Consider the following 14,605-nt stretch of genomic DNA (forward strand, 5'->3'; position numbering starts at 1 on the left):
CGGCTGGCTTCCGGGTTAAGCAAGCAGTGTGTCAAGAAGCAGTGCGGCTTGGTTGGGTTGTGTTTCAGGGGACGCACGGCTCTCGACCTTCATCTCTCCCGAGTCTGAACGGGAGTTGCAGCGATGGGACAAGACTGTAACTACCAATTGGATATCACAAAATTGGGGCGAAAAAGTGGTAAAAAATATAGAGAAAAAAAGTATCTAACTACTGTATATTTATGTATGTCTATTTTTCTACATGTCTGTCTGGTCTGCCTTATTGTGTGCATGTCTGACTATCTACCTGTCTGTCTGTCTGTGTGTGTCTGTCTGTCTGTCTGTCTGTCTGTCTGTCAGTCTGACAGACAGGCTCCTCATCCCCCCCAGTTCTCTGTAGTAAACAACATAGTCATCCTGCTCTGACTCATGTTTCCTGGCCTGCCAGTTAGACTGCAGAGAGGAGAGAGGTGGTCTGGGCCAGAGGCAGACACAGACACAGACAGGGCCAGCTGCTCAGCACATGTTCCCAGGCCACGACCCAGCATCAGATAGCACAACTGTACTAATGGAACCAATACAGGGCTGTCCCGCTATGGCACTTTGGTCCATAGGACAGGATGTTGTGCCTCCCCATCAACATGGAGGATTATCGCCCATTATGCTGCTATTGGATCATTGGGCAGATCTAACCTAGGCATATGTACCCTGTGTCACGCCCTGACCTGAGAGAGACGGTTTATTTCTCTATTTTGTTAGGTCAGGGTGTGGGGTGGGCATTCTATGTCATTATATTTCTATGTTTTGGCCTGGTATGGTTTCCAATCAGAGGCAGCTGTCTATCGTTGTCTCTGATTGGGAACCATACTTAGGCAGCCTTTCCCCACCTGTGTTTGGGGATAGTTGTTTTCTGTTTTGTTATCAGTGACCTGACAGAACTGTTGGCTTTCGTTTTGTTTCTTTGTTAAAGTGTTTCGTTATATATAATAAATTATGAACACTTACCAAGCTGCGCTTTGGTTCCATTCTTCTAACAGAACTACCCACTAAAAACGGACCAAGCAGCGTGCCCAGGAGGAGCAGGGATCCTGGGCTCGGGAGAAGAGAGAATGGAGAACGTCCTGGACCTGGGAGGAGGTAATGGCAGGGGATAAGACCCTGCCATGGAAGCAGGTGGAGACGGCGCAAGCGGAACGGCGACATTACGAGGAGCTAGCCCAACGACGGAAGCCAGAGAGGCATCGGGGGGCACACGGGGAGATTGGCGAAGTCGGGGTTGAAACCTGAGCCAACTCCCCGTGCTTACCGTGGGGAGCGAGTGACCAAGCAAGCACCGTGTTATGCGGGGATGCGCACTGTCGCCAGTGCGCAGCTACAGCCCGGTGCGCTCGGTGCAAGCTTCCCGCAGTTGCCGTGCTAGAGTTAGCATTCAGCCAGGAAGAATTGTGCCGGCTCAGTGTTCCTGGTCTCCAGTGCGTCTCTTCGGCCCAGGTTATCCTGCGCCAGCTCTATGCACGGTACCACACCAGCACAAACCAGTTCGTCCTGTGCCAGTGCTCCGCCCTTGCCGGGCTAAAGTAAACATCCAGCCAGGACGGGTTGTGCCAGCCATACGCTCCAGACCTCCAGTGCGCCTCCACGGCCCAGTATATCCTGCGCCTGTTCGACGCACTGTGTCGCCAGTGCGCCTGCACAGCTCAGTTCGTCCTGTGCCCGCGCCCCGCACTTGCCGGGCTAAAGTAAGCATACAGCCAGGACGGGTTGTGCCAGCCCTAAGCTCCAGACCTCCAGTGCGCCTCCACGGCCCAGTATACCCTGTGCCTGCTCTGCGCACCCAGTCTCTAGTGCGTCTCCCCAGCCTGGTGAGACCTGTTCAGGCTCCACGTAAGAAGCCTCCAGTGATGATCTATGGTCCGAAGCTTCCAGTGATGATCCATGGCACGAAGCCTCCGGTGATGATCCATGGTCCGGAGCCTCCAGTGATAATTCATGGCACAAAGCCTCCAGTGATGATCCATGGCCCGAAGCCTGTAGGGATGATCCATGGCACAAAGCCTCCAGTGATGATCCATGGCCCGGAGCCTGTAGGGATGATCCATGGCACGAAGCCTCCAATGATAATCCATGGCCCGGAGCCTCCTGTGAGAATCCATGGCATGAAGCCTCCAGTGATGATCCATGACACGGAGCCTCCAGTGATGATCCATGGCAAGAAGCCTCCAGTGATGATCCATGGCGTGGAACCTGTAGTGATGATCCATGGCACGGAGCCTCCTGAAACGGTCTACAGTCCGGAACATCCTGAGACGGCCTACAGTCTGGAACCTCCTGAGATGTCCCCCAGTCCGGAGCATCCAGCGACGGTCCCCAGTCTGGAGCCTCCAGGTACGGTCTGCAGTCCGGAGTCTCCAGCGACGGTCAGCAGTCCGGAGTCTTCAGCGACGGTCTGCAGCCCGGAGTCTTCAGCGAGAGTCTTCAGCGACGGCCTGCAGCCCAGAGTCTTCAGCGACGGCCTGCAGCCCAGAGTCTTCAGCGACGGCCTGCAGCCCAGAGTCTTCAGCGACGGCTTGCAGCCCAGAGTCTTCAGCGACGGCCTGCAGCCCAGAGTCTTCAGCGGCGGCCTGCAGCCCAGAGTCTTCAGCGACGGCCTGCAGCCCAGAGTCTTCAGCGACGGCCTGCAGCCCAGAGTCTTCAGCGGCGGCCTGCAGCCCAGAGTCTTCAGCGGCGGCCTGCAGTCCAGAGTCTTCAGCGGCGGCCTGCAGTCCAGAGTCTTCAGCGGCGGCCTGCATTCCATAGTCTTCAGCGGCGGCCTGCAGTCCAGAGTCTTCAGCGGCGGTCGGCAGTTCAGAGCCTCCGGCGATGATCCATGTCATTATATTTCTATGTTTTGGCCAGGTAATGGTTTCCAATCAGAGGCAGCTGTCTATCGTTGTCTCTGATTGGGAACCATACTTAGGTAGCCTTTTCCCACCGGTGTTTGGGGGTAGTTGTTTTCTGTTTTGTTATCAGTGACCTGACAGAACTGTTGGCTTTCGTTTTGTTTCTTTGTTAAAGTGTTTCGTTATATATAATAAATTATGAACACTTACCACGCTGCGCTTTGGTCTACTCTCCTACCACCAACGAGAGCCGTAACACCCTGACTATATAGTTTTGCTAGAAAGTGAGACATCTTCAAGTTTCTAAAGGATGAGTTATTTTATGGTCAACAGATACACTCCTCTATAAGATGACGCACTTTCACAGTTTAGCTAATTACAACCCATCAATATGAATACCAGGCTACTTTACATTCGGCAACAGATGCTTATGATGCTTTCTATAGAAAACACATTTAAATGATAAAGACACAAAAAAGTGGACACGCAATGCATGATGAGTTAGTCTACATTTTTCAAACACATTTGGATTATATTTCTGGGGTCAATAATTTGTTGGTTCTTGACAGTGCACTAGTGAACGGACACCCAACACACACATTCAAAGAACTGTAGACACAAAGCATCATCACTGAACAAGAGCTAACAGGGAGAGAAGGCCTGAGAGGCCTGGGCCTAGCAGTGAGTTCGCTACCTGAGTGTGGAGCTCCTCTGCCTGCTGTGTCTGGGTCTGCAGGTCCCTCTGCTGCTGCTCTCTTCGGCTGTGTCCCCTCTGGAGCTCCAGTTGGCTCTCCTGTAGCTCCGTCTGCAGCTGAGAGATCCTCTGCCCATGGACATCCAGCTATCGAACCACAAAAGAAGGCAGGGCGGCAGAGGAGAAAATCAATCCAGTACAAAGAGCCTCTCCTTTCCTCTTGGCTCTGCCTGCCTGTCTATCTGAGACAGGGCTACATTGTGGATCCCAGATCAGAACCAGCAGCTGCCCAGGTCCAGACACCCTGAATCCCAGGACTGCTCTCCCAACACCAGCCCTGAGATCCGCCTCAAACCGCCTGCCTCTGATGAGTAAGAAAGCGCCTGGATGAATTAAATAAGAGCAAAAAAATCTATCTGACGAATACAACCTACCGTATTGAAATGGTTGCCATTTATGCATTGTTCAAACCCAAAACGAGTACTGATGGTGAGAGATTGTCCAGTTCTTATTCTGAACAATAACAACGGGTCAATGATGGGTCAATAAAGAATAATTACCATGGAACTAATCTGAATGTCCAATCTTAACTAATCAAATACCTGTTCAATTTCAACGGTATCTCCTAGAAGCGGAGGTCTGCGTCAGTGAGTGTCAACACACACGATAACAGACTACATGTATGTTTACATATGAATACCACAATGTTACTCATACGCAGTTAATGCATTGACAACCAACTGCTGAAGTGTCATTAAATGAAGAAAAAGGATATAATCATTATAATACGAGCAACAGTAGAATTCATTATAGAATGTAAAACAACTTATAACAGCAGAACAACTAAAAACAACATTTGAAATCATTGTAATAATCACTGGACAGGATTCCTAGAACCTAAAAGGCTTCCCTCGGCTGTCCCCAAAGGAGAACCCTTTAAATAACTTTTTTGGTTCCAGGTAGAACCCTTTTGGGTTCCATGAAGAACCCTTTCCACAGAGGGTTCTACCTGAAACCAAAAAAGGGTTCTCCTATGGGGACAGCCGAAGAACCTTTTTGGAACCCTTTTTTCTAAGAATGTCTAGTGTTTTTACCATCAACATGTAACCAAACAAACTACTGGACCAGTGAGGGATACCTCTGATCCCAGTCTGACACCAGCAGAAGGCTGGCCAGTGGGCTGGCCCAGCACGCCAACACAGCACTAACTCTAATAAACTACCTCTAATTAACACAACACAGTCACCTGCTAAATCATATTAGAGAGAGAGAGAGGGAGAAGGGAGGGAGGAGGGAAAGTAGGGAGAGTGGGATAGAAAGAGAGAGAGAAGGAGGGAAAGGAAAGACCCATGCAGGTACTGGTCCAGTTGGTCAGAGACAGAGACATAGTCCTGTTTCTGTATGTGTGATGGTGATGGTGGTAGCTCATCACAACAGCAGCAAGAGGAGGAGGAAAGGAAAACAGACAAGATGGAGTCCCAGACGAGTCCCAGGACGACCCATTAATCAAACATCTGCATAGAGGCTGAGAGATAATCCACAAATCCGCCCAGAACAGGACCCGCGCGGGCGTTTCTCCCCTTCTTTCTCTGTTGAAAAGCATCATGGCTGCCTCCACCTATCTCCCTCTTGGAAAGCCTGATGAGGTGACTGCTGCTTATTCCTCAATTAGAAAGTAGCACTGATATAGGAATCGTTTCCACAGAATCCCACCAAAAACCTGGCTCATCCCTTTAGCTCTCTCTTTCTGTGTGCGATCCACGCCGATAACCCTGCTCTTGCTTTCTTTCTCTCACAATCGCTCCCTCTCTCTATTCTCCCCTCCTAAACTGATCAATACTTCATTTAAATCATGACATTAGCACACTACAACTGGAGAAAAACAGAGAGTAGGAACACAAAATGCGCTTCGTATGTTAAGCGGTACAGATAACAGATAACAGTATATTTTTTGGGGGGGGGGGTGAAGTTTAAATATTTGTTTTAACAAGAAGTAAAAACAAAAGGTAGAAATGTATGCAAGTGCGCTGGGCTGTAGCACTGTTATGATTTCAGCTCCTGAGCCTCACACTGATCAATAGCACATTTAAATCCCAGACAGAGGAGCACTATCATCACATCAGAGGGAAAGAGAAACACGCTTTCCTAATTATCATGTCAAATAACCAACGCTGCGGATGCCCTAGTTAGACAGTGCTGATAGAGACATATTTCATACTTATTCAAGCAGAAATCTTTCATATTTTCCATTTGGACCTGAATGAGTAATACCGTTATATATATGCACTCTCACGCATTTATCTATTCACGTAATTCACAATGAGTCCAATCAATAGTGCCCTCTCCACAGCCGGCTTCCTGGCCATATACGTCTGCGTAGGATCACATAACAAACTGCTCAGAATGCCAAAACGAGCCCATCTGATTTCCTGGCGCTGATTGGAATAGCTGGCGCTGCAAATGACTGGCTAATCTTGGTGCTGGTCATTAATCCTAGCTGGATATTTACCTGAGCAGACTGGGAGTCGCGGGCCTGGCTGGAGAGCAGCACATCTCGCCGGAGCCTCTGGATGGTTGCGTCCCGACGTGATAACTGGGATGCAGCCAGCCCAACGGGTCAGGTTTTCCCATCCCGAACGTGGGTGAACAGAGGCGAGGAGAGGAGAGAGGGGCAGAGTGTGAACCCAACACTAGGCGTGAGGTGGGATAGAGAGAGGCAAAGCCAGACGATCACTCAGAGAACATGCACTTACATATAGCCTGGCACCAATGTCAACCAATGAGCAATTAGGCAGACAAGACTAACACTATTGATCGTGGGTTCTAGCTCTTTTTATCCAGGGCTAACTAGGCTGCCTGAGGTTGTGTGACGGCTGCTGTGGCTGCAGACTGGGAGGGGAGGGTGGGATGGAGGAAGGTGGAGGGCGACGGACAGGGTAGAGCAGGTCCTTCTCTCCCCAGGCCTTGAGCTCTGAGTTGGGGACCGGTCATTACCATTTAGCCTGCTATTGATCTGCCTGCTAAATAAGCCTGGACCCCATGCAGTCACACACAGCTACACACACACAACCACAGAGACACATTCTCAAACACACACACAACCACAGAGACACATACTCAAACACACACACAACCACAGAGACACATACTCAAACACACACACAACCACAGAGACACATACTCAAATACACACAATCCCAGAGACACCATGGCACGCACTACGATAACATTACTAGTAAATCATCAATAGTTAAGGGTCTGGTTTCCAATCAACAGGTTATTGGACAACATCAGTACAATGGAAAGACTAGATTACTTCATGGTGTACATTGCATTTTGGTCATGTATGGGGGACACTGGGACTTTATTGGGTGATTATTGCTACATGGGTGTGACTACCTCAGTCTTCAGCAGTTCTCTGCTCCTCTGTTCTGTAAGATGTGGGACTGGACTGGACCCTGTCGGGTCAGTAGTACTCCCCTGGAAAATAATTAACAGAATATGGTTGTTGTGACTTCAGAGTGTGATATCTAATTCTCATTATAAATTGGGTATATATCAGACGTATACCACGGGTATGACAACAAATTATTTTTACTGCTCTAATTACATTGGTAACCAGTTTATAATAGCAATAAGGCACGAGGGGGTGTGTTATATGGCCAGTATACCACGGCTAAGGGCTGTATCCAGGCACTCCGCGTTGCGCCGTGCATAAGAACATCCCTTAGCTGTGATATACTGGCCATATACCACACTCCCTCGGGCCTTATTGCGTAATAATAACACCAGTCCTACCATATCAGGACTGACAGACACTCAGTAGTACATGACAGACAGACAGACAGACAGACAGACAGACAGACAGACAGACAGACAGACAGACAGACAGACAGACAGACAGACAGACAGACAGACAGACAGACAGACAGACAGACAGACAGACAGACAGACAGACAGACAGTGTGGTTTGGACAGCCAGTTGATGGCTGAGAAGGACGACAGTTAAACAGAGACGGAGAGTACTGCCTGGTGCTGGAAAACCCATCTTCTAGTCAGACCATGAGTAACCGGGAAACATGTATTTTATGAGCATTCCTTCATTGTGAAGACAGAAAGTTAAGTTGAGTTCATGAAAGCTGGCGGGGATGGGGACACTTGATCTGCTCTCCATGCCGGAGACGTTTGCCACCACATTAGCGTCTACAGTGTGGAGCCCAGTTAGCTAATGCTGAGAGCCTTTAACCCTGTTTACAATGCACCCCCACCACCCACCCCACCACCCACCCCACCCGGTTCTCAGCCTCCACTTCTACATCCTCAATTATATCCTAACCTCCAACTACCAAGGACATTCTCCCAGCAAGCACACAATCACGGGCCGTCGCCTTCAGAGACTCAGTGCATTAGAGATGTGAGGAAAGCACATTAGGACCTCTGCTATTTTACAAGAATGTGGAGAATCTGCTGTCCTTGGTCATTTATACACAACTGGCTGCTTTCACACAGATGAGATGGTACACACTGTTTAGTATGAGCAGCGTGATGTTAGAGATGCATAGACATGTGGAAATTAATGAACAACCAATCATTCTGTTGTTTATCTTTTTCTTCCTGTGGCATCTTTTTCTGCAGACCATCCTTTGGTGTGTGTTTGAAAATCATCCTGATATTCCAAAGAGAGAGACAAAAAAGTCTCTCAGAGGTGATTGCTCATTCCTCACAGCTTCAAACAGCACTGCATCAGAAGGACACCTTTAATATTCAGACTTTTCACGTCACTCTAGGCTAAATCCCTAGCAACCACCATAGCAACACACTCTGAGTTGGACGTGAAATGCATGGCAAGTTCCCTCCTGCCACCAGGCAGAGACGGGGGAAAGAGAAGAAAAAAGAGAGAGACGGATATGCCTCAAAGAACTGAATTAAAGCATAGATGAGAAACAGACACACAGGAACAAACCAGACAAATACTCATATCAATAATCTCACATGTATGTCTGTGTGACATACGCTACACAGAACACAGTGGAGGCTGATAAACACAGTCTAGACAACAGTAGGGTAATACATGTAAAAACATGAAAACGGATAGTTTATTTGCCAAAAGACATATATTCTCAGCTATAAATTCTCGTTTTGGCAAAAAATCGTCCAACGTCCTCTCTCCTCCGTGACCCTGAAACCGATAAGTGGTCGAGGAGTGTGTAATTTCGTTAGTAGGCAAACGGAAATGTCCTCCCCTCCTCGATAGACACCTTTCATCGAGGATACCCGTGTATCCTACCTCAGAATGTTTTGTCATCTGCCACACCCCCTCCCTTTGAATCAGCTTTAAAAACAATATGCTACTTATTGTTTTACTTATAAAATGTATTGCACAACTAACTCAACTTGTTTTGATCACTTTACACATTTATCCACCCCTGTAAACGTCATTTGCCTATTGAGGCATGAGTGGAGAAGGACCATCTCATTTCACACAAACGCATTTCAATCCACGTTCACTTTCCTCAGCGACTCGCCTCGATTACCTTTGACCTTTTTCAAAAAGAGTCGAGAGGACGGAGGAGAGAGGACGCAGGAGAGAGGACGCAGGAGAGAGGACGCAGGAGAGAGGACGCAGGAGAGAGGACGCAGGAAATGAGGAAATCTAATAAACAAAAGGCCATAGGCTAGTTAAAATGTATTTTTCAGGTTCTCCTCCTGCAAGGGACAACAACAGCATCTCTGTCTCATTTGGGAAGAGCTGGATCGCAAGTGTGTAAAAAAGATATGTTTTATTGTCACATACACCGGATAGGTGCAGTGAAACGTGTTGTTTTACGGGGGTTTAAGGGTTACGTGCCTTGCTCAAGGGCACATAGACAGATCACCTAGTCGGCTTGGGGATTCGAACCAGCGACCTTTCGTTTACTGGCCCAATGCTCTTAACCGCTAGGCTACCTGCCGCCCCAGATGTGTGTGTGCCATCAGGGTCATCATGGGTGGGGTGTGGGGGGCAAAGCAGATGGGCCGCCCCTGTCCACCCCCCCATCCATAGATACTTCCTGTACCACAGTAATGACCTCCAAGTGAGCCTCTTCATTCGAAAATTTCAGGTGCCCCCTGCATCTGGTTTCCTAGTCTCTGGGATTCTAGCTCTCAGAAGCTGATGAGTTCAGTCAAACTTCATTAAGTTTATAGGCGCAGCCCAGCGGTCCCTGGTGGCACTCTACACAGAACAAGCCCCTCGTCTGGCAGAGAGTGATGGGGCTGCTCTGCCTGAGAGAGGCCCTTTACTGCCTCAGCTCACAGGTGGAGGGGAGAGCTCTTTATCACCCCGCCTCTGTCTCTATCTATCTCAGTCCTCTCTGTCTCACCGCACTCCTCTCTGTCTCACCAACTGCCCTCTCCCTGTCTCTATACATCTCATTCCTCTGCGTCACTCTCTGACGACCTCTCTCCGCCTCTCCCTCTATCTGTCTCTCTCACTACCCTCACTCCTTCTCAATCTTTCTCTCGATCTCTCCCAGTCTCCCTTCTTATTCTCCCTTCCTTTCTCTCTGGGGGTGGCCTGGGTGAGGAGTCCACAGTACTGCTCATCATTCTCCACTTGGGCAGTAATACATGCAGGACAATAGTACATTTATGAATGTATTCATGGGAATGTGAGCTGGGCACCATCTCGGTCTCCAGCAGATGTCATGTCCACAGAGAGGAGAGATGCTGATGCTCCTCCATACAGGATGCACAGACAAACTAAGCCCTGGACGGACCAACCCGGGTCCCCAACCCAATACTGACCAATACTAACCAACAGCAGACCCCAACAGAAAGAGGTAGCTCTTATAGTCTTCCCCAAGACTTCACGTTACCCAAACAAGTGCAACAGCTTCACAGTCCACCACCCCAACTATTCCATCCGACCTGGGTAGAGGCTCACTGGGGAGGGAGAGGGGAGGAAGAAGATGGGCCAGAAAGTAAGAGGTGTCCCTTTAAAAGGGCCCGGAGGGGAAAGGTAAACCTGGGCCCATCCAATGAGTATTTATTGCGAGTCGGGGCAGACACACACTCGCTTAGGTGCTCTGAGTAGCTATTAAACAAGTCTGGGGCTGACCTCTGGTTTTAAGCGGCCGTGTGTCTGACAGCCAAGGCTGCGAAGGCCGCCATAAATGGATTTCTTAAAGTTTCATTCAGGAAAATAAAAAAGGCTGTAGTGAACAGGAGGGTAACTCAGAAGCAGGGCTGCGTGAGAGAACAGTGTTTCTATCCCACGCTGGGCTAGACTCGGCTGCCTGAGCGGTTCTCTCTCCACAATACAGAGGAATATACTGGAGGAGCAGGAACCCGAGTAGAAACACGATTTATCCAAATAGAATGCAAGAGCCGGGGAAGGGTTTCTGTAAAAAGTGTTTTTACTTCCTCTTTTGTGAGCGGAGTAGAATAGAAAATGATCTGCCACATGTGTGTGTACCAGGCCATTAAAACACTACATCCCTCCTCAGACACAAATGTCTGCAGCAGCTGCTCCGACCGAGAGGCTGCCTGCCTGTTCAATTCATTTTAGCACAGACACAATGTGGCCATACTGCTGTAAAACTCACAGATAAAAAGCACTGTAAATTTAAAAATCTGAAAACACGCTTAGGCCAGTCCCTTTAGCCTTTGAAGTGACAGAGGCTTTATGTGGGGAGAGGGGCTGAGGCTGGCTCAAAGGCAGGCCCTGAATCAGCTAGATTGCATGCAATGTTAAATGCAATTAATGAACCCCACAAAGGAGGATTATGCTGACAGGATTATTCTGAACAACAATGCAGCACCCGCTGCCAATTACACACCAGCAGGACCTCAGAGCTCCTCTTCTGCTGGACTGCAGATTAGCATTATGCACACACACGCATATACACAACAACATAAACACAAAAACACAACCAAATTACATACATTGGATTTGCTGAGCTGATTCCCTGCTGTTTCAGTTTCTTTATCCTTCCTGCCACAGGTACACTAACACTCAACTAAATTTATCCCATCTCTACTTCTTCCACCCCATCTCTAGTTCCTCTATCCCATCTCTAGTTTCTCTATCCCATCTCTAGTTCCTCCACCCCATCTCTAGTTTCTCTATCCCATCTCTAGTTCCTCTATCCCATCTCTAGTTTCTCTATCCCATCTCTAGTTCCTCCACCCCATCTCTAGTTTCTCTATCCCATCTCTAGTTCCTCTATCCCATCTCTAGTTTCTCTATCCCATCTCTAGTTCCTCCACCCCATCTCTACTTCCTCCACCCCATCTCTAGTTTCTCTATCCCATCTCTACTTCCTCCACCCCATCTCTAGTTTCTCTATCCCATCTCTAGTTTCTCTATCCCATCTCTAGTTCCTCCACCCCATCTCTAGTTTCTCTATCCCATCTCTACTTCCTCCACCCCATCTCTAGTTCCTCCACCCCATCTCTAGTTTCTCTATCCCATCTCTAGTTCCTCCACCCCATCTCTAGTTTCTCTATCCCATCTCTACTTCCTCCACCCCATCTCTAGTTTCTCTATCCCATCTCTAGTTCCTCCACCCCATCTCTAGTTTCTCTATCCCATCTCTACTTCCTCCACCCCATCTCTAGTTCCTCCACCCCATCTCTAGTTTCTCTATCCCATCTCTAGTTTCTCTATCCCATCTCTACTTCCTCCACCCCATCTCTAGTTTCTCTATCCCATCTCTACTTCCTCCACCCCATCTCTAGTTCCTCCACCCCATCTCTAGTTTCTCTATCCCATCTCTACTTCCTCCACCCCATCTCTAGTTCCTCCACCCCATCTCTAGTTCCTCTATCCCATCTCTACTTCCTCCACCCCATCTCTAGTTCCTCCACCCCATCTCTAGTTCCTCTATCCCATCTCTACTTCCTCCACCCCATCTCTAGTTTCTCTATCCCATCTCTACTTCCTCCACCCCATCTCTAGTTCCTCCACCCCATCTCTAGTTTCTCTATCCCATCTCTACTTCCTCCACCCCATCTCTAGTTCTTCCACCCCATCTCTAGTTCCTCTATCCCATCTCTAGTTCCTCTATCCCATCTCTAGTTCTTCCACCCCATCTCTAGTTTCTCTATCCCATCTCTACTTCTTCCACCCCATCTCTAGTTCCTCTATCCCATCTCTAGTTTCTCTATCCCATCTCTACTTCCTCCACCCCATCTCTAGTTTCTCTATCCCATCTCTAGTTTCTCTATCCCATCTCTAGTTCCTCTATCCCATCTCTAGTTTCTCCACCCCACCTCTAGTTTCTCTATCCCATCTCTAATTCCCCCACCCCATCTCTAGTTTCTCTATCCCATCTCTAATTCCTCCACCCCATCTCTAGTTTCTCTATCCCATCTCTAGTTTCTCCACCCCATCTCTAGTTCCTCCACCCCATCTCTAGTTTCTCTATCCCATCTCTAGTTCCTCTATCCCATCTCTAGTTCTTCCACCCCATCTCTAGTTCCTCTATCCCATCTCTAGTTTCTCTATCCCATCTCTACTTCCTCCACCCCATCTCTAGTTTCTCTATCCCATCTCTAGTTTCTCTATCCCATCTCTAGTTCCTTCACCCCATCTCTAGTTCCTCTATCCCATCTCTAGTTTCTCCACCCCACCTCTAGTTTCTCTATCCCATCTCTAATTCCCCCACCCCATCTCTAGTTTCTCTATCCCATCTCTAATTCCTCCACCCCATCTCTAGTTTCTCTATCCCATCTCTAGTTTCTCTATCCCATCTCTACTTCCTCCACCCCATCTCTAGTTTCTCTATCCCATCTCTACTTCCTCCACCCCATCTCTAGTTTCTCTATCCCATCTCTACTTCCTCCACCCCATCTCTAGTTTCTCTATCCCATCTCTAGTTTCTCTATCCCATCTCTAGTTTCTCTATCCCACCTCTACTTCCTCCACCCCATCTCTACTTTCTCCACCCCATCTCTAGTTTCTCTATCCCATCTCTACTTCCTACACCCCATCTCTACTTTATCCACCCCATCTCTACTTTCTCCACCCCATCTCTACATTCTCCACCCCATCTCTAGTTTCTCTATCCCATCTCTACTTCCTCCACCCCATCTCTAGTTTCTCTATCCCATCTCTAGTTTCTCTATCCCATCTCTACTTCCTCTACCCCCCCTCTAGTTTCTCTATTCTACTATCTCTGGCTAGCTCATCCAAAGCCTTCTGTCATTTAGAATACAGCGCCTGTAACTCAATCAGCCTCTTGAACTTTGTAAAATGCTGGAAATGTTGGTCTTGCATTGCTGTTTGGTCTTAAGCTCCTGACAAGGATCTCAAACAGTCTGCAGTTGAATCAGAGCTGTCTGGCAATTCTTGGGGCAGTGCTAAATCAAATTAGCCAAAGCAATGTTAATTCGGAGCAGCATTTCATTAAAAAGGAAAAGATAATCAGTGCCAAAGACTCCATGTCCTTCTGACTAATCTAATAATGCTGCGTTTGTTTGCTTTAATCATGTTTAACGATTAAGAGGCTAAGTCATGTAGACAGAGGGATCTCATAATCTGCCTGTCATGGCCGCCTCCCGATTTCCTGCCATTCGTCACAGCGTGGACGGCATTTCAACCTTCAGCAGAGAGAGAGGTGCACTAGCACCTCGTGAGGTGCACCAGCACCAGCTCAGGGATGGCCAGAGCGAGTCTTCAGGGAACCAGGGGGGTTTACAAGTATCACTTTACTTCACAGAGCTGCATTACTGAACTGGAGCCGCTGGGAAGTCTGGGCCCAAAATACTTACAGAAGCCGTTTTTATCTATGGAATTGACTTTGGAATGCTTGGACGTGTTGGCAGCCATATTGCTGCTGTTTGTAGTTTTTTTTAAAGCAGATTCTGCTATATGAAACAGGAATTTATGATGCATATTTAGTTACGTGTGTCTGTAAAAACAGAGAATATCACTGAATAAGGGATAGGCCGAGCTAAGAAAACACTTAATTCGCAATCACTGTATTAAATTTGAAAAAAACTCAGATTTTCTTTCCTACTTAAAAAAATAAAAATAACTCATTCCTTATCAGCGGGTGTGATCACTTGA

At 48.0% G+C, this 14,605-nt stretch overlaps 1 protein-coding gene across 5 annotated transcripts in view; it reads right to left on the bottom strand.

The window, feature by feature from the left end:
• Positions 1 to 14,605, bottom strand: part of LOC106562084 (uncharacterized) — a 205,556-nt gene that overhangs the window by 80,650 nt on the left and 110,301 nt on the right. For all 5 annotated transcript variants that reach the window (XM_045689148.2, XM_045689147.2, XM_045689149.2 and 2 more), the window contains exons 8-10: positions 6,952 to 7,032; positions 6,062 to 6,145; positions 3,553 to 3,699 (exon numbers count right to left, since the gene is read on the bottom strand). In XM_045689148.2, the coding sequence (XP_045545104.2) occupies positions 3,553 to 3,699; positions 6,062 to 6,145; positions 6,952 to 7,032 (312 nt within the window). The remainder of the gene's footprint in view (positions 1 to 3,552; positions 3,700 to 6,061; positions 6,146 to 6,951; positions 7,033 to 14,605) is intronic.

The sequence above is a fragment of the Salmo salar genome, chromosome 11, assembly GCF_965601325.2.
Source record: "Salmo salar chromosome 11, fSalSal1, whole genome shotgun sequence".
NCBI lineage: Eukaryota > Metazoa > Chordata > Actinopteri > Salmoniformes > Salmonidae > Salmo > Salmo salar.